Source organism: Cynara cardunculus (assembly GCF_001531365.2).
Source record: "Cynara cardunculus var. scolymus isolate 2C chromosome LG 13, CcrdV1, whole genome shotgun sequence".
Lineage (NCBI taxonomy): Eukaryota > Viridiplantae > Streptophyta > Magnoliopsida > Asterales > Asteraceae > Cynara > Cynara cardunculus.
The window spans coordinates 3627671-3648640 of record NC_037540.1 but is presented as its reverse complement, the minus strand read 5'-3'; the positions used below and the strand labels follow the sequence as shown (position 1 = coordinate 3648640).

Sequence of the window (20970 nt, the reverse complement as noted above, 5' to 3'; positions counted from 1 at the left end):
ATTAGTACTTTGCTTCCATGCATGGAATTCTCCTCCGACTACAACTCATATATAGAGAGAGAAAGAGACAGATGAAACAGTCATGGAGTCTGTTTTCAATTCTCCATCTCTTGATTGGCTACTTCTTAGCTACAACCACCTTTCATTGCTCCAATCTTTGATTATTTCTTCTGTATTTTTTGGGCTTTCATTAATTTCTACCAAATTTGAACATTACGATACCACTCTGTTTGTGTTTTCATGTGTTCGAAACAAGATTTGTTAAGATATGGAATGCTTTCTTTCTCTTTCTCTTTGCCTTTGATCTTCAACTTCCGAAACCTGTTTCCCCCAATTTGAAATTGAAAAGGGTGTGATCTTTTTCCCTCAAACAATGATCTGTTTTGAAAGCTTCAAATCCCTGAATTTGATGAGCTTTTTTGGACTACTTTTGATCTCACTTAAATAATCTTTTCTTTTCCACCATTTGTGGGGTTGTGTTTTGGGGATTTGAGCCCTCGAGTTTCTAAACCTAAAGATGTTGGTTCACAGATTCAGCAAATGTAGTAGCTTAATTGATTAAACTCGTCTTTCTCTTTGGTGGGTTATGTTTGTTTCTTGTTTTTTTCAATTGGGTGTTTCTTGATTTGCTAATTAGAGAAATTCAAGATGGATGAGGATCATGATGAACTCAGATTTGTGTGCAAGTCTTGTGATAAGAGGTACCCAAGTGGGAAATCATTAGGAGGGCATATGAGGTCTCATGTGATTGCTGCTGCTGCTAATTCGGCTGAATCAGATGACAAATTTGATCCCATTAAGAAGCTTACTACTTTAATCATCAATGGAAATGGGAACGGGAATGGGAATGGGAATGGTAATGGGAATGGAAATGAGAATGGGAATTCTAGTTCTTATGGGTTAAGGGAGAACCCTAAAAAGAGTTGGAGGGCAGTTGGTTCTTCATCTTCAACTTTACCTTTCCCAAATGAGAAAGTTTGCAAGCAATGTGGCAAAGGGTTTCAATCTTTGAAGGCTTTATGTGGTCATATGGCTTTCCATTCTGAGAAAGATAGGGGTTTGAAGGATTATGATCATTCATGGACCAGTGAGAATCTTGATCAAGATGATGATGATAAGCTAATTGGGGACAGTCATTCGGACACCGAAGAGAACGATTTGCAGGATCCTTCATGTGTCACAAGATCCAAGTCAAAGAGGTACAGAAAAGTTGTAGTTAAACCATCTTCTTTCTCTTTGACAAATACTAATACTAGCAATAATAGCAATTATAATTATGGATCTTCATCTGTTTCTGAAATTGATGAGCTTGAACAAGAAGAAGTAGCAATGTGTTTGATGATGTTATCTAAGGATTCCACCAACTGGGCTGGGGTTAATTCGGTTGTGGAATCCTCGGATAACAATTCCGTTGTTTTAGAGACTAAATTGTCTTCAATCGACATGAAAAATGGCATAAAGGAATGGAATTTGGCCAAGAACAAGTCTAGTGTTGTAGACCCTGAGACCGAGAGTTTCCAGTTTGAGAATTCCAATTCCGGGTATTGTAGAAATGGAACCAAGAAAGTGGAATCCGATATTTCAGTTGAGGAGCTTCTTAGGAATGGTGGTGATCAACACAAGAACAGATCCAAAGGGGTCAAGGGTTTCAACTACAGAGACTTGACTTACGAGGAAAAACTTGAGATACGAAGGAATTTGTTTAAGGAATTCGGATATAATGATTCTTTAAAGAAAAGAATCCGGGATGACGATGATTCTTATAATCCAGAAGGAGATGGATCATATAAGAAGAGAAACAAGTATGAATGTTTGAATTGCAACAAGACTTTTAGTTCTTTCCAAGGGCTCGGTGGACACAGACCTTGCCACAAGAAGAACAACGCTTTCGGTTCTGGTGGAAACAGCTCAGAGGGTGAATTCAGTCGTAATCATAAGGCTAAATTTGAGAAGAAAATGAGGCCGAAAAAGAACAAAGGACACAAATGCCCGATTTGTTTTAGGATGTTCAAGTCAGGGCAAGCTTTAGGAGGTCATAAGAGGTCTCATTCCATCAATGGTTCTGAAGAAAGGATCGATCATATGGCAGCGATAGAAAATGAAGGTCCAACGTATACTGATATGATCGATCTTAATCTCCCCGCTCCAGAAGAGGATTAGGTTCGGAAACTGCATAAATTCCGTCGTCGTTTTTGCATGTTTATCAGAGGACATTAGAGAGGTGAGAGTTCTATCTTTCTTCTTACTGTTTAGACTGTTTTAACTTTTGAACATTTTCTCCAATTCACCCGATTCTTGACTTTATGCCCACAAATTTTCTGAGAAAATTTAAGTTAAATTCCCAGTTTTGTTTAAAGCTGTTTCAAGATCTTGGCTGTTGCTAATGCTATTTGTTTCTCCAGTTGATCCATTTCTTGAATCTATTCCTAATTTTCAAGAAAATTTAGAGTTGAATTCCCAGATTTTGTTTTATCTGTTTCAAGATTTCTTTATGCTTTCTTCTTTGTTGCTGCTATGGTTTACTTTTCCCCCAATCATCAAAATCTTGAATTTATGCCTAAATTTCAAGAAAGTTGAATTTGAGTTCCATAGAACTACTGTTGGCTATGGTTTACTTGTTCCTATAGGAATTTGGTGGCATCTGTTTTAGTGGGGGGTGCTATGAGTAATGGGGATTTGCTTTTTGAAAATACACCATGATTCCATGTTTTAATGTACATTTCTGTCTTTATATGGTGGTTTTGTATGGGTGTTAGTGTGTGTGGTAGGCAGCCTAAAGGAAGGACTTTCTTGAAGCTGTTTTGAAGCATAGCAACCAAATGGGTCCCTATAGAATTAACTTTACTTCCACAACTTGAAAAGGGTCGGTTAAAAATTGAAATCTTGATCAGTTTCGTTTGACGATAACTCGCAAATTAAAAGTTTTGCAAATAGGTTATAACTATTCGATCCCTCTAAGACGCAAAAAGATTGCTTAAAGATAATATCAGGGATTTTGAGTTTAAATCATACAATCATGTAGTTTTCAACGAACTACTACTGTCAGTTAACTGCATATAACAAACGTTTCACCCCTTCTAATACGGTATCTGAGCGGTGTATGTTAAACAACGCTAAACCAAAAAAGGGTATCTTTTCAATTGGTCCTTTAGGAAGTGTACTAGTGGTTAAGCATGAAGTACAAGTAGTGATGCAAGAGTGGTCCACAAAGGGGGTCCTTGGACCTTGACTTTTGAACATTTGGCCTTTTCTTGCATTAGAATAGAAGTTTGAGAGTGAATGAGGGTTTAAGAAATGGAAATAAACACATAAATTTATAAACAAAATGATTACTTTTCTAGAATTTTTTACACAAACTTGAATGCACTTTTGATCCTTTTTACTCACCCACCATATCTTATGCCTTTTCTACTCCATTTTCTTGTCTATTCATCTTTTTGCTAAATCCATTTATTATATATTTTTCCATTTTTAAAAAATCTAATATCAGACGATAAGGGGTTGTTCGGTAACGTCTTAATGAGCTGTATAGCAGATATGATTGATTCACACAACCATACTTATATGTTTGGTAAGAGCTTAATTTTCAAAGACCCATAAACTGTTTTATAGCCTTTCTAAATTATCAAAGTCACTTTTCAGTCGTTTTGATTGTAACATTGAATTCATATCATTATGTTAAATCAAGTTGTTTTTATTTTAAAGAACTTTTAAGTTGATCTTTTTTTTATAATAATTTTATAAGTTATTTATTTAACATTTTTATCAAACTGTTGGCTTTTTAGACAAAAAAAAAATAAAGAATTAGGGTAAAATGGTCATTTTTGACATTTAAACTGTTTATTCAGCATAATAACCAAACATACAGATCAATGTTGAAAAGGGCCATATAAAGACCGAAAATTACGATTACTGATCTTCGGTTGAATCTAATGGAAAAAGGGTCTAATCATTCTGATCGTATATGAAATCACATCAAAACAAATTTAATTGGAAAAAAAAACCGTCGGTAAAAAATCCATCCTAATCATGTACAAAAACTATTCAAATTAGGTTAAGTTTAGAGTGATCATCTAAAGAAAAGTTCAGACACGTTCGCGACCATGACACATACAAAAGTGGAATCTTTTTGTTTGCATTTACTTGTTTTTATGTTGAATACTATTAACCAATTTCTCCGACTTTTCAAAAATCATCGGTTCAATTTCTTTAGACTTTGGTGTCAACGTTTTCTTGCACGCTTTTTTGAAAGTCAAAAGTCTTGATGCTCTACTCGTTGGGGGCATATAGGCTTGCGTGATTTCCGTCATTCATACCCTACTTTCAAAGTGAGATATGTTAGGTATGGTTTACGATACAAAGGTGATATGAAATAATTGTTCTAAATAACTTGAAACAATGCATGACTTAGGGCCACAAGTGTGTATGTATATGTTATGTGTATTATATATACATACATATATGGTTTTTATACTAGTATTGAATAAAATTTGTAATTAAAAAGAAAAAGTAAAAGTAAAAGAAAACAACCACCGACAACGAGCTTCTCTAAATTGTTGACATGGTGTTAACAGGACGTGAATGATGGGCCTCGTGACCATCACACTTTTTAGAATACTGGAGATGATATAGACTAGGGGTGAGCAGCGGAACCGGGTAGCCGACTATGGAACCGGAACCGTCTTGGAACTGCCGGTTCCGGAACCGGAACCGATATGAGTGGTTCCGGTTCCGGTTCCTAAAATACTGAACCAATTGTGAATGGTTCCGGTTCCTGTTCCTAAAATACTGAACCAATTGTGAATGGTTCCGGTTCTCAATTTTTCGGAATCGTTACCCGCCGGGTATCCGGTATTTTTCAAGTAAAAAAAAAAAATAATTTTTTAATACCAAATTTATATTAGGTTTACATCTTGAAAGCACGTCGTCATCTTCATTATTCATCTAAATTCTCCATATAAAATGATTCGTATTTTTTCAAATTGTGTATTCACTTGGATTCATAGTATGTAATCGTTAAACTTTGAAAATTTACCATTATAGTATGTAATCGTTAAACTTTGAATATTTTCTATTAATCTATTATAGTTTGTAATCGTTAAACAATATTTGTAACAATTCTTCTGTATAATTTGTATTCTTGCTTATTTATTTAGTGTTTTGGCAATGTTTTGTTTTTTATTTCTAAATAATAAAATTTTAATATTTTAGGAAGCGGGTACCCAAAAATTTAAGAACCGCTCTAACCGGTTCCGGTTCCAATATCTCAAGAACCGCCGGTTCCGGTTCCTGTCAAAAAGGGGGGGTACCCGCCTATGCTCACCCCTAATATAGACCCAAGGACGGACCTTGTATAGTGGTAACAGTGGCACATGCCACTGTATCATTTCTTTGTCGAAGGGTAAAATTTTATAGGTTCGTAAAATGTGTAACCGTATTAATTTGTTGTGTGCCACCGTATGTATTTTGAAACTACAATGAGAACAAGTTTTATTTGGTAAAGTTGGTTTGCAAAACTTTTATTCCACCCCAGACCCAAGTTCGAATCCTGTTAGTGTTATTTTCTTAGTCAAATGGTGCCACCGTTTGAAAAAAAAATTATGGGTTCATCCCTGTATAGACCTAGTTTACTAAAACTTATACGATGTATCATGCATTAATGCTTCCAATAATGTTATAAAATCCGTCTTTATGCTTGAAGATAATATCAGTAGTTTTAGATATACTTTGTTGATGATCATCAGTCTCCAAGTCATTATTGGTATAAGTTTGATCCAGACGTTAACTACCAACTTGCTTGATTATTAAAGCCATGGTTGAGCATGTTATAGGTCGGGATCGTGCCCACCAATCCTATATGAGGTATAGTATAGTTTCGATTTCCTATCTTTGATCCCGATCGGTTTTTTCCATTCAAATGAATAGATCTGGATCCATAAAACCCATCTGAATCAATTGATTTAAACCACAAATGAAAGAACATATGCAAATCGATTTTCACTAGCTATTTTTGTATGAAACAAATAGCGATACATTTGCATGTGTACCATTTAATTCTATGAAATGAATTTATTTATTTATTTTTTAAAGAAAAAACTTAGTTTTCTTGTGATACATGCCAAATTGGATAAAGTACCCGAGGCTAATTAGGATCGGTTACAAATTTCAGGGAATTTCAAGACATGGTTACGGGACTGGTTATGGGACCGTGACGGGTTGTCTATAGGCCCGATTTTTCATTTTTTTTAAGTTTTAATAAGTTATAACCCAAGTTTTTCAAGTTCTTTTAAGTTTTTCAAGATTTTATCTACTTAAATGCATTATTTAAAGTGTATTTTAATGCTAAATTTCAAAAATTATAATTATATATATAATTATATTTGGTCTTACGGGTCTCACAAAAAACCATTGGTGTCACATGATTCCAAGTCTATATATATATACTTTTTTTAAAAACCAGGCCAGACCCGATACCGGTAACCGAGCCTAAATTGGTCCTATGATTTTCGGTGAGGACCAACATTGGCCAACCCAATTTTAAAGGTATCAATTTGGGTCCGATCCGACTCACCATGTGGTCACATTTAAAATTGGAACTTTGGAAGGGTTAGTAAGTTGGGCTTGCAATATATGGGCCTTAAGTAAATTGTTCGGTTAAGTTTTAGATCATTTGGATTGGGCTTAATACGTGTTTGCTTATAGAAGACTAGAGTGACTACTGACTACTATGATACTATCTACTTATCTAGAAGTTTCAACACTATTTATCCTTATCCGCGCTTACCGTTAAAATCAACACTATCATTTACTTATCGGATAAGATTTTAGTCAACAAAAACGACATCGTATGCAACAATTTACCCGATAAACGCTAACCATGGTAAGAGATCCTCACTAACCGGGTAAGATTCTTGGTCCTTGCCATATTCATCCGACAAGGTAACGTGAGTTGGTAAGCGTTTATCCGAGTAAAGTGTTTGGTAAACGACCCTTTTAGACATGTTATTTAATTAATCTAATCAAAATATTTTGATCGTATTCTATAAAATCCTAAAATTAACAATCAAGAAAACCTTTAATTGTTTTAATAGAACTCGAACCGATTTTATTTCTCTTATATTTTACTATCTTCGTTTTATTTCTATTTTAAAATATGATTAAAAGAAATTGGTCTTTTTTTATTAATAAATATGCAAAAAATGATGATTGTGAAAATATTGAACTTTTTCAAACAACGAAATATCTAAAAGTAATTCGGTATGAATTTTTTTTTCAAACAAAATCATTATTTATGCTCATAAATATTAAACATGTTATTATCTTTTCTATAAAAAAAAATAGAAAATAAATCAACGCCATTACTGTTTTCTAACCAGTATTTGAACTTTAAAAAAAATAAGACAAACCAGATATATATCATTAATTTTTATTTTCAAATAGAAAGGTTAAAATTTTCTTTCTTACTTTAAAAAAAACACACATATTATCTAGTCATGATAATTTATGTTTTTTTTGAAGTATATAATATTTATATGTACGACAAACAAAACAAATAAACTTACACACCATCCTCACTTTTGGTGAGGTTTGAACCCTTGATTTCATACCGCTAGGCCAAAGGCCATTTAAAATTATTTATGCTTTTATTAGTTAAAGATTTTATTCTTTCGTCAAACAATAATGTATATGTTAATATTTTATTTGTTTCAAAATAAATATTCATTTTCAAAAATATATGTTTACTTTCCTATTTTATCTCTAATTATGAGATCATTTTTTTCTCTCTCTCTATAATTAAACATATAATTCTCCTCTTGTCCATGATTAAAATGTATAATAATTATACTTTTTTAAAACTCTTGTATTTTATTTTGAACATTTATTTTGAGACGAAGGAAATAAAAATTTATATGTTATATATTTTGTTTCACGGAAATTAAAAGAAAAAAACATTTTCAGACTTTGGATTCATTTCTAAACCATTTCTCTTCCCAAAATTTAAAAAATCACTAGGTCCGCAAGTGACACCTTTTCAATTTGTGGAGGGGTCAAATTGTAAAAAAAATATATTTTTGAGCCACATCCGCAAGTGTATGGACCAAATCTCTAAACTAGATAAAGGTCCACAGTGCCACTTTGTCCACTTTACATAATGTCAGAAATAATTTATAGATTTGGTCCCTGTACTCACGGACCTAGTTCATAAACTTTTTTTACACTTTGACTCCTTCATAGATTATAAAGGTGTCCTCCGGAAATTATAGAGGTGCTACTTTCAAATCTAATGACAGTTCTAAAATATATTGAGCAGGCTCGTTCCTGACATTTTTTAGGCCCTGGGCGAGAAGTAAAAAGGGGCCCTCGATAAGTACGATATTTTTTCAATATATTGTTTTTATCATCAGAAATAACAATGAATTCCTATAAAATCGTTTTTCCGAGTATTTCTGGACGCAAAATCAACCAGTACTCATTTCTAAATTAATGTTATTTACTAGAACATTTTTATGTAGTATCGGTAATTTGTTTCATCATCAAAAACATTCTATGATATACTTTTGGTACATAGAATGACATCATTTGAGGTCACAAAGTCAATTCTTCTGATTTCCGAGTGACACTATGTAAACCAATGTAAATAGGTTGGTTTTCCATGTCCCAATGTTAATGTTTTTTAACATCATTTTAAACTTTTATATTATGTTTTCGAATTTGGGAAGATTAACATCATTTTAAACTTTTATATAATGTTTTCAAATTTAGGAAGATTAATACCATTTTAAGCTTTTATATTATGTTTTCGAATTTGGGAAGGAAAGAAAAAAATCAAAAAGGAAAAGAAAAAGAAAAATAAAAGAAAGGAAGGAAGAAAAATAAAGTTTTTTATTTGTATTTTTAATAGAGAAGAGAACGGAAGGAAAAATAATGAAATAAAAATAAAATTTGATATAATTTTTTTCCCTTCCCTCAAAAAATCTTGAAAACAAAATATTTTTCTTCCCCTATTGTTTTCCTCTCTTTCCTACGTAAAAGAGATTCAAAAACATAGGGTTAGGGTTAAAACAAACTTTTCTATAATTATCAATTATATAAATTAAAAAATTCATGTTGGTGATAGTTTAAGATTTTACTCTTATTTTAGATATAAAATAGTACATACGATTTATACACTCAATATTAGATAATAAAGAATAACTATGAAAAAAACAATTATAGTTTTTATTATTCTAAATATAAATATAAGTTGTACTGTTTTGAATGGTTGGTAATATTTTCAAAAGATAGGGGTTTTTGTTAGCTAATAACAAGAAAATCTATCATATTCTAATATAAAAATAGAATTCACACAAGAATGGAACAATCAAAAGAGTCGATGAGATATAAATTATGAATAATATATCAAAGTTTTTGAAGCATATACTTTTAGACGTCGGTTTTAGATAAAAAGAACTTAAAAAAACATTAAATAATATTATATAATGAACGACAAATTAACCTCTTTATGTATTTTTTTTCTTCAATATATTTAATTCATACATGTTTGGGTCTTTAATAGTTAATGTAGTACCAAAATCTTTTCTTATCATATTAGATACTATTTTTTTTGTGTCTTCTTTTTACTAATTTTTTTGAACTATTATTATATATATTTAAAAAAATTTGGGCCCCTAATTTTTATAGGCCCTGGACGTACGTCCGTCCCGCCCTCCCCCAGGGACGGCCCTGATATTGAGTAATAAATAACAATAAAATAAATATAAAGTGTAAAAATGATTATTTTAATTTATATTCGATAATTAATTAGTTAAATATAAAAAGGTGATATTTGTAAAACAGAAAGGGTAAAAAAGAAGGTGTCGGCATGATGGTAAAAAAGACTGGAGGAATCTATACTGTCGGCTGACACATATTTGAAGCAACATCGAAATCCACCCAATATCGACACTTCTAACACACCACCTACACACTACCTATCCCCATCATACCCCCAATCATTTCATGCAACCATTCCACCTTTTAATTATTTACCATCCAATAAAAAAATTTAAAAAATTAATTATTATAATACTGATTCTATGGGTGATAGAAATGAATTACTTGAGCTTTTAATATTTTATTTACGAGGTTGTTTTCAATGTTTAGAGAGCAGCTATTGTTATCCTCATTTATTGATCATATTTTCTGCTTTCAAAATCGATTGTGGGTAAATATTTTTTTTTAATTATGTGGTAAATGGGTAAAAATATTTTTTTCTAGACTTATCATGTAAGGTTTGCAGTAATTGTAATACTTTTTATCAGGTAATTCTTTGTCCTTGTCATGATCACCATTCACTGATAGGATAAATGATACCCGATATATGACCCTTGATAATTTTCGTGTTCTTAAGTCAATCTTCAATGCAAATTAAAGCTTATGTAATACTAATGTTCTAACTCCGCATGATGAAAAGAGACATCCACAAACCCACACGTTACCATCGGTTAGGTATGCAACACAGGAAACCCACAAGATGCTCAACACAAAACAAACCATGAATACAACTGAAGAGGCATGCACACGTGGATGTTGCAACGTTTGAAACTTGAAAAATATTTCTAACATTTGCTAAACTTTAGGAGTATAGACTATTTGGAACTAAATATGTTCATATATTCATAAAAACTCAAGATATAAAGAAGCACATAGAGTTTGAATTTTATAAACCAGTTGATCGAATCCATACACAAGAGGATTTTATTATGACGGTCATAATATGTAAATGAAATACAGAAATATTGGGAACAGATATTGAAAACATATTCAAATTTTTAATAAAATTGATTGAAAGGGAGGGAATAGTATTTTGTAATAATAGTTGGAGAAGTACAAATCTTATTTAAAAACATACTACATTTATCTTAAAACTAATTGTTATGTAAATATATAAACTATTGTCATCTCATTGGTGGTTAATCCAACAAAGTAGCAAGAAGTAAAAGTGTAAGAGAAATAGCTACATATGTGGCACATAGAAGCAGGCTTGTAAAGTATAGAACCATGACCCTTAAACAACTACGACTAGGTGCTAGTGTAGACCTATGCCTTAGGGTTGGTACCTTTTTTTCATAATTTTTTTTTTATATTAAAATCAGATTAAATAATATACTATAAATATAATAAAAACTAGATTTTAATATTAATTTATGTAAAAAAAATTAACATATAAAAATATATTTAGTAATATATAAGGATATATTCGGCCTAATTTTTTTTCCTCCCAAAAATCTAACCAAAGTCCAATGAGGTTGTGTTGAGTGTGGATATCTAAGGGCAGACATGCGACTACACAAACAAACAAAAACACACACACACACACACACATATATATATATATATATATATATATATATATATATATATATATATATATATATTACACACACACTTACATGAGAATAAAATTAAATTAAATAACAAAAAAAAGGTCAAATCACATAAAATTTACAAAACATAGTCAACACAAGGATTGTATAGTCGACTTGGTTGCAAACAAGGATGCAGAAATCACATATAATTTTACACATAATTTTAGTGTGAATTGTTCTTTCCTGTGCTATCTTATTTGGTCACCATCATCGTTTGAACCCAACTGTCTCTCTCTCTCTCTCTCTCTATATATATATATATATATATGTGTGTGTGTGTGTGTAACCAAAAATTATTTGGAGAAATAAATAAATGATCTTAGCCCTTTATACGGTCAAGATCGACTAGTCAATAATTACGGCTTTGACTGATAAAAAATTGCATCTATTTGAAAAATAGAGATAATAGTTTCGTAACTTTTACAAATAGACGACAAACGGATTCACATATGAACCTATATGATTCACATATGAACTATATGTTTATTTGTGAACTCATGTAATTCACATAAGAACCCGTATGATCTACATATGAACGTTTATAATTCACATATGAACTAATTAACTTGTGAATGTTCATATATGAATCAGTTAAATAGTTCAAATGTGAACTAATTATCAGGTTCACATATGAACATATAATTAATGTGTATCACATAGGTTCCCATATGAACCCATTTTGTCGTTTATTTGTAAAAGTTATGAAACTACCCTCTATCTTATGCATATTTATGCGAGAAATTATACGAGGTTTCACGGTTAAAGCCGCAAGTGTTTACCAAATAAAGGACTAAGATCACTTCTTACTTCTCAAATAAACTTTTCCTTATATAGATACAAACACACACACACACACACACACACATATATATATATATATATATATATATATATATATATAGAGGGAGATAGAGAGAGAAAGAGACAAAAAAAAAAGAGTGTGAGTGATATATATATATATATATATATAATATAAATATCGAGAGAGAGCAGGAGTCACTTTTTACAAAATTAGTAACTCGTATAAACTTACAAACCATTTTTCATGCATAAAAATACAACATTTTTATTTCAAATTTGCAATATTTAGAACATGTTTTTTCCATATAAAATAGCAATGAACGTCTTGAATACAAAACAATACTCTATGAATATTGCATTTTTACGCATGTTAAACAACATATGAAAACTGGTTTTTAAGTTTGTATAATTGTTGTCACAATAATTAAGTAGCACTCCCAAATACATTAATAATTAGTCATGTCACATGATAAAATATTTATGTCAATACATGTACATGAAACCAAATAATTAGTATAGAAGCCACAAACAATAAGTCAAGAAAATTATATTGGCTTAATTTTGTGCATCTTTGAATATTTTGTTGTGTTAAGATGAATCAAACACTAAGACTTTTCTGTCCAAAAGTTATATTAGAAATTATTACATATACAAAATATATTTTGAAGACTATAATATTATGATCAATTAATGAACAACAACAGAGTTATAATGATTTTAAAAGTGAAAACTAACGTAGAGAGAAGGTTAGCCACTTGATAAGAATGAATAAACAATTTAGTAGATGACTTATAATTTTTTTAGTCGCTAAGTTATCTCCATCAAAAGTTTGCACTTGTAATTACCTGGAAAATAGCGAGTAGATTTCGGTGGATGACGTGAAATGTGATCTTAATTCACCATTTGTGAACTGTAACAAAAGCATAAGAATTGTTCATCATTAGATTGCAGCTTGCATGTCATTATCTACTTCTGAGTTTCAAACGAAAATGCTTTATTTTATGAAAACACAAGAACACTCTTATTACACATGATAATACATATGAAGCGACAACCAACTTGAACATAACCAATGTCATATATGGCATGTTTTATGTATAAGCAAACCAATTAAAACATGTTATCTCATTTTCTTTCTATCGAACAGATATACAATTAAACTAAATGAAAAATTAAAAAATAAAATAATTAATTATAGGTATTGCTCAAAACTAAGATTAAAAGGGTGTTTGAGATTGCTTATAAAAACAACTTATTGACTTATTTTGGTATGACATCGATAATAATCACTTTTGAGTGTTTAGATAAATAGCTTATACCGGTGTCAAACCGGTAATAAGAAGTTTTTTAAGAAGTTAAATCATTCTAACTTATAATAAGTTTTTTAAGAAGTTAAATCATTCTAACTTATAATGAGAAATTGCAGTGTATGATTATCTATCCATTATCATGCAAATTATATATCTTATTACTTAAACAATTATAAAGCTCATAAATCTTCAAAATCTCTAATTAACATAGTTGTTAAAGATGCTTCAAGTGATCAAAGATGCAAGACGTAATCAAATTAATTATTCATCAGTGTACATTATTTCGTCTTCTGTGAGAACCCCATCCAGCAAAAAAAAATGAAGATGAAAACGTAAGGAAAAGAAAAGAATTAGTTAAGCCGATAACATGCCAAAAAGATAAGTTTTCCTACAAGGCATTTAGCCCCAGATTGGTTGTAACCTATATTTATGAACACAAGCACACATACAAAGAATAAACTCCATTATTGCTAAAGTTGAACAAACTAGAAAAAAGAATGATATGATCTTTTTCTTTCTTTTTGTTAACAGTGAGTGTCTGAAGCAGCTTGCATGCACTTTGACTAATTCCAAAGGCCCTGGAGAACACCTAAAAAAATCCCCAGTGACCTTGTAGAACTCGAACCGGTGGCCTTTTAGGAGAATCCACAAAGACCCAAGACTTATTGTCAGTTGAGTTAATCCCACAAGGTTGAATGATATGATCTTTGTACTATCCTAGGATGATCAAAATTTATGGACTACTACTGTCTTTGAAGTTGTTCTTCCATTATTGCTAAAGTTGAACAAATTAAATGCATGTTTTACCATTGTAAAAGATGAAAACAGTTCTTGTGACAATAATTACTGCTAGCAAGGACATAATAAAATTAAGTTTCAGTTACTTTTCTTCTTTTCTGAACCTGAAAAGCCTAATTCAGCTAACAAACAAAGGAATTTAGAGCACGTGGACCAAAGTGGGAGTATCTATGATGAAGAGACTTGAGAATTGAGAATTAACTCTTTGAGCACAAGAGTAGCTACCAAAAAGCAGATGTAGAAGCAGACAAGTCACATGGAAAACTAAATAATTGGCTTCTAAAATGAGCTCAATTATCTTGATTTAAAACTAACTTTTAGCATATATATATATATATATATATATATATACACACCACTTTTCATGTATGTATGATTATGAATGAATATCTGTATACAAGCCTTTAATTTTATTTCATACCCCCTCTCTATAGGGTATGTGAGTGAGAAGAGATATGAATAACAATCCCATATGCAAATAACATATGTATATATATATAACCGTCTTTTTCTGACAAAGCATCAGCTGCATGCGTTTTGAAGGGGATTATAATAAGAGGCATCAGTATATGGTACTGGTGCTCTTCCACTACAGTAATCATCTTTCTTCTAGAAAAGGGAATCGTCTATATCTTTGAAAATGATATCACTTCCTACTAAAAAACCACTAAATCTGGGTTCCTGACAGGTGCACCCTTTTTTGGGGGGGGGGGGGGGGTAAAATATTTAAAAATTACTTAAAAGCAAAGCATGATAAAGAGTAGACCACAAAATTGTTAGCAAAGCAAGAACATTATACAAGTTTTTTATGACTAAAGATAACAAGCGCACTATGTGACTAATGGATTGACCATCAAAGGGCCTAATATACCATGTTAGTAATCAAGGTTTCGAATCAAAGCATATTGATGCTAAAAGAACTCATTATCGGAAATAAAAATCAGAAAAAAAGAAGCATGGATGAAGGCTTGATTTCGTGGGTCAAATTTCCATGCAAGTTGGATGATAACTTATAATTAGTATGATGAAACCAACCATATATTTATCATTTATAAAATATTTAACTTGATATTTAAGTTCAATCTTCATAATCTGGTAGGAATTTAGTTCTCTCTCTATTTGTCTTTCTTTAAAATAAAAATAATGCATGATACTATATTACTATTTATAATCATTATCAATCAATTTCATAGGACCAGGTGGACCATATCGACTGTAGACCAAGGACCATCCGTTTTGGTAGGCTACTGAAAGGTGCATGCATCTTGATGACTACTGCTAGCAGTACAAGCTCTAGAGTATATATCTTTAGATGACAAAGATGTATATTAAATGCCAAGAGTAAGTTAATTATATCATCATCTTAAGAAATTTTGGGTGTAAACTCATGTGCATATATTCACAACCCTAAACTAGTCGGTCCTAGCTTAGAGGATATAATTAATGCATGACGAAAAACAACTTGATTATGAAATCCCATGCACAAGTAAAAACATCGGGCACCTAGATAAGCATCCATCTATTCTATAACAAATTAACTAGCTTTATTCGCAAAATATGATGTCAAGAACCATTGAACCAATACATCATTTTAATATACAAATTACCCCAACTGACTGTCTAGAACTCCAGATATTCTCCAATAATGCAATTAATTCATTAACCAATTACTAGAAGCATTTTAATTAAGTTATCTTATTATAGCTTAAATTTATGACTATGGATAGATATTTATCAATGTGAAAGTGAAAATCTCCCTGAACTTCGAGTTAAATGTTATAAACAAAACAAATTACAAGATATAAATATTGCTAAGGAAACCGAGGCGCAGATATATATAGTTTGAAGAGGTATAATGTTTAACTCGTAAAGTTTTTATCCACTTTTTGCGAGCCATAATGGTTAACTAGAAGTCTTAATGTTTTCTAGGTCCATGCGGAAATGAAGTTTTGCATTGACCCTCATAGTTAATGTGGTCAAATATGTCCAATGCTATGATTATTCCAAGTAAATAAACAAGTATCGCTAAGACGTTGAAAAACCTATAATATTTTTACAATTTATAACAATATAAAAACCTCAGGAGAACATTTACTTTGGAAGTGGGGACTATCTGTTACTTGTTCACAAACTTTCATCTAAATAGAAGTTATTGTGCTTATTACGAAACAAAGGAAGTACCACGCCGCTTTAGGCGGAGAATGTAATGCACATGTTTACAACTATAGTTTATAAGGCACAATTTGTCCAGCGTACCATCATGGGTCTATGGCTGTGCAACAGGAGCACAATCTAATTATCAGAGTTCCCAATGACCCCCAAGGGATTTCTCTACAGGAACCAATATGTACTCTTGGTTGAGCTTAGTATGGTCTTACGCTTTAACCGACTCCTATCTTGTCAAATGGTCGTCTACTAGTGTTGGCCAAACTATTGCTAGAAGAGAAAATCATCAAGGACTCCTATGTGGATTAGTGCAGTACTATTTAAAACATGTTCAGGTAAGGCTATTATCCGCGTCCAACAATTTAGGAGAAAGCAATCGTACATTTTACATCCTGAAACTAACTCTAATAAAGAAACTTCAATAGTAAAAACAAACAACTAACAACTCAGATTTAAAAGTTTTGAAAGTTAGCATAAACGTACCTTAATATCATCTATTGCGCATTATTGGAGGCACGATATCCCCAAGCAACCCTTGATCAACACGAGAATCTTGAAAGGATGCTTGAGGCTTTCTGTGAGAACTGTGATCACCAGTTTCACTAACTACTACTTGTGGCTGTGACTGAGAGGCACCAAGATGATCACCCACTCGTGGCAAGTTAGCTCTCAGATAATTGAACTGCTGCAACGTTGAAGGAGGGGCCAACTGTCTTGCATAGGCACCTTCATGACTGATCAGTCCTCTTGGGAACCCTACAGTGTGGTGACAATGTTGGCCTTCATATGTAGTAATTACAGTTGTAGGATCTGTCGATGAACGCTCAACTCTTTTCTTCACAGTGCATTTGCTATTTGTGCAGCGGTAATAGCTCCTTCAAAACAAGTGTTGAAAGAAGGGAATACATTTAGAAAATAAGGGGGAAGTATATATGTTGGGCGTAATTTGATAATTGAAACTATAATCCTCTTTAAAACATTGTGTTTCTCTAAATTGTTTTCACCCCGTCTTGATATAACATATAGTAATTAATGATCACTTTAGGAAGTTACCTAAAATAAAGCAAGCTATAAGTTGTATCAAAGTATGGTATACATATAGATATACGGTGAGGGTTCAAATAAAAAAGCTAAATATTGTTAGAAGATAAAGAAAAAAGGTTAAATAACCTTTCATATGCGAATCATTAAAAAAATTCATTTGAAGATGCATATGCAAACCCATATGATTCATTTGCAACCTCGGTTCACATATAGATCTTCAAATAAATTTTTTCAAAGGATTCATGTATGAACTTTTCTTTAACATCCCCTTCTTACCTTCGATATGCATACAAATTAGAGTATGATGGATGACACAAAATTTTACTCTTTATTATGGTTGAGGAGTAAGTCTTAATTTAGCAATGATCATACTATGCTTAAGTAGGGCAAATTTTTGTATCAATTCTAGCTAAAGTAAATATGAACATTTAATATCTTTTGTATCATTAGAATGACTTTTAGGAGGGAGTTGTATACAACCTAGGAAAAGGGCTATTTTTAACAGCTTTCTGCCCATATTTTCTCCATCTGTAACCATCTTCAAGGTGATCAATTTCACTCTTAGTCATGAATGCAAAACGTTGTTGCCGGATTCTTTTTGTCCCCTTCTTTTTAACCTTACCCCTGTAAATCATTTCAAGCAACTTTTGTGATAAGACATGCGTCATAAAATATTCAAAAAAACTTCAACTAAAAACTAAATCTAACTTCATGGTTCATACAGCAAACCAGCTACGACCTTAGGAAAACTGGATAGAGGATCCTGTTTTTAGATTTATTTAACTAAAAATCTATTTGTTAAACCAAATGAAACGAGTTTCTTAACTATCTATACACTGCAACTGTGGAGAATTCATACAAAGACATTTACGGATACTGAAGGGAAAAAAAAAAAACAGCAGAACATTAAATGCAAAGGCCTTTAAACTGAATTTAAGATTGTGCTTGCAGTGTAAGGGGAATGAATCAAACAGATGATTTTCGGAATTTAAAACTCATTAATTAGAAAGTAGGAAGCAAAATTTAATCGAGTTAATAATACATGGCAACAAACACTTCTACGAGTAGATTCAGATGCATTTCATCGAGCAACTTTTGTGCATTCTTACGGGTCTTGTCTGTCAGTCATAATAGTTAAAAAAGCAAAAAAGAACACAAAATAATACTTCGTAGAAAGAAACCTTTTTTTGTTTTCAAAATCGGTAAGTTTCAGAAAATCAATCATATGCACCGATTCTCTGCCGTCATTTTATGTGGAAAAGCGATACCATAAACAGCACGCCAACGCCAGACCCACGCCATTTCCGCCGCAATAGCGGCGGTGTTCACGCTTACTAGTAGTGGAAAAGAAAGACCATTGACTCCTATAATTCACAGAAATGCCATAGCAACTTGCGTAAACAGCTTTTGTTAATGGCTATCAAACAACGTGGTGGGTGCCCGCTACATAACGAGTACGGACACGGCTTTCGTATTCGTTTAAATTAATAAATACTTTTAACTTTAGAAAAATTTCTTTTTCAAAAAATTCAGCGCTTATTCTTTTCATATATCATTTGCAGAAAACATATGTAAAATGATTGCAAGTTCTGAAATGAAATCTCCGTAAATTTCAATTTTCAAATTTGAAGAAAAAACAATCTAGACTCGCACTGTATATGGTTACAAATATATATATAATAATATATATATATATTATATATAAAAAGACACGTGAGTAAAAACGTCTATTGTATGGTAGGTTCCGCTGCCCCTAGTAATACCACTACCACTAACTCACCCTGTCTCCGACGATGGCGGTTTACCACTAGAAGCGACATCACATGAAGCTGCGGAAGAGTCCGGCCGATCCTCAGATGAACTGGAGGAAACCAAAGGATTTGACATGGATACATCCCCTGTGTTTTCAACGGATCCGGCCTGAGTCTGAACCGCAACCGCACTAGTAGTAGGATTAGTATCCTCCGGCACACCACAACAACCTCCAGAATCGATCCGATCGAATTCCGGCTGTGGTTGCTGGAAGTTCCATCCGAACTCGCTCAATATGCTATTCTCTCTAGTATCGTTGATTCCGAAGAAGCCGTAATCGCCGTGGAGCGTCCAGGTAGAGTCCGTGGAGAATCCTCCGGTGACTGGATCGGCACTGTTCTGATCATCCATATAGCGAATCCGGTGAAGAAGAGGGAAATACTAGAAGCTTTTGGAGAGATTCTAGGGTTTTAGGAGAGAGAAACGCGTAGAAAAAGGTTCTCTGGATTATGTGAAACGTCAAGTGAAATGGAGGAAAAGATAAGATAAAAAACAACCGTCATTCCTTTATATAGTACGGATGATGGAAATTACGCGCGTAAAAATTCACACAAAACAAGATCCAAAAATAATTACTAAAACAAATATTATATTTATATTTGTAGTTACTTATTTTGATACGGAGAAACTAGGTGGGTGTTTGAGATTGCTTATAAAAATAATTTATTGATTTATTTTTGTGTGGTATCGGTAATAACCATTTTTAAGTGTTTGGATAAATAACTTATACCGGTACCAAACTGATAATAAAGAGTTTCTGAAGAAGTTAAATCCTTCTGATTTATAATAAGTTGATAAATGCTTTTGTAAAAAATAATAAGGTGTTTCAAATAAGCAATCCCAAATGCCCCCTAAGACAAAGTAACATGTGAGAGTATCAGTTAAATTGAGAATATCAATTAAGTTAGAGAAATGTAATAAGAGATTTGAATCTTTGGTCACTTTCGATTGCAAAATAATCAATGCATGTAAAAGTGAACTGACGTAGTGTATCTCATTAATGTTGATCTAATAGTTATTTTTAATTATAATTGAACCAAATGTAAAGATTATTTTTACCCTTCTCATCATAAATCTCATTTTCACTGTAACCCAACCCAAAAACGTAATAACTATATGTATCTAAAACTGTGCATAATTTTCATTATGAACACTAATTTTGGGATTAAAAAAATATTATTTATATTTTAAGAAATAATTGTTTTGGGAAAAAAAAAGACGTAAACAATATAAAGAAAATAAATGTTGAAAACGGCTCCTAGCAACAGTTTTGTGTAGCCATCGACCAGTCTTTAGAAATCACAATACAATTATTGTTCGTGAGAATTGAAGAAATATTTTTTAAGCAAATACCAAATAAAAAAAAAGCTTAATGAGCATTTTGCAACCTTTAATCTTGGTATTGAGAAAAACATTAAATACAGTTGATCTGTTACATTTAAAAAGTTCAGCTTTTAGGTTATGATTGACAAATTAGCTGATAAGTTAGCTAATAAATGAATTATATTTGATAAAAACTTCTTTATAATTTTGTAAAATGACTAAAAACACCATTTTAAAACAATAATCAATTACAAATATTTTATAATAAAATTAAAATAAATTTTTAATAATATAATTAAAACAAATTT

The 20970-nt window shown here is 31.8% G+C and overlaps 2 protein-coding genes across 2 annotated transcripts; one reads left to right on the top strand and one right to left on the bottom strand.

The window, feature by feature from the left end:
* Positions 1 to 214: 214 nt before the first annotated feature.
* LOC112526017 (probable WRKY transcription factor protein 1) lies at positions 215 to 2300 on the top strand. Its single transcript, XM_025136393.1, has one exon. It carries the CDS (start codon positions 649 to 651, stop codon positions 2158 to 2160), a length of 1512 nt encoding a protein of 503 aa, XP_024992161.1. The 5' UTR covers positions 215 to 648; the 3' UTR covers positions 2161 to 2300.
* Positions 2301 to 12798: 10498 nt separating this feature from the next.
* Positions 12799 to 19765, bottom strand: LOC112525363 (probable WRKY transcription factor 57). Its single transcript, XM_025135468.1, has 4 exons — positions 19308 to 19765; positions 18008 to 18151; positions 16967 to 17358; positions 12799 to 13119 (listed from the first exon to the last, which is right to left on the bottom strand). Exons 1-3 carry the CDS (start codon positions 19688 to 19690, stop codon positions 16974 to 16976), a joined length of 912 nt encoding a protein of 303 aa, XP_024991236.1. The 5' UTR covers positions 19691 to 19765; the 3' UTR covers positions 12799 to 13119; positions 16967 to 16973.
* Positions 19766 to 20970: the final 1205 nt, after the last annotated feature.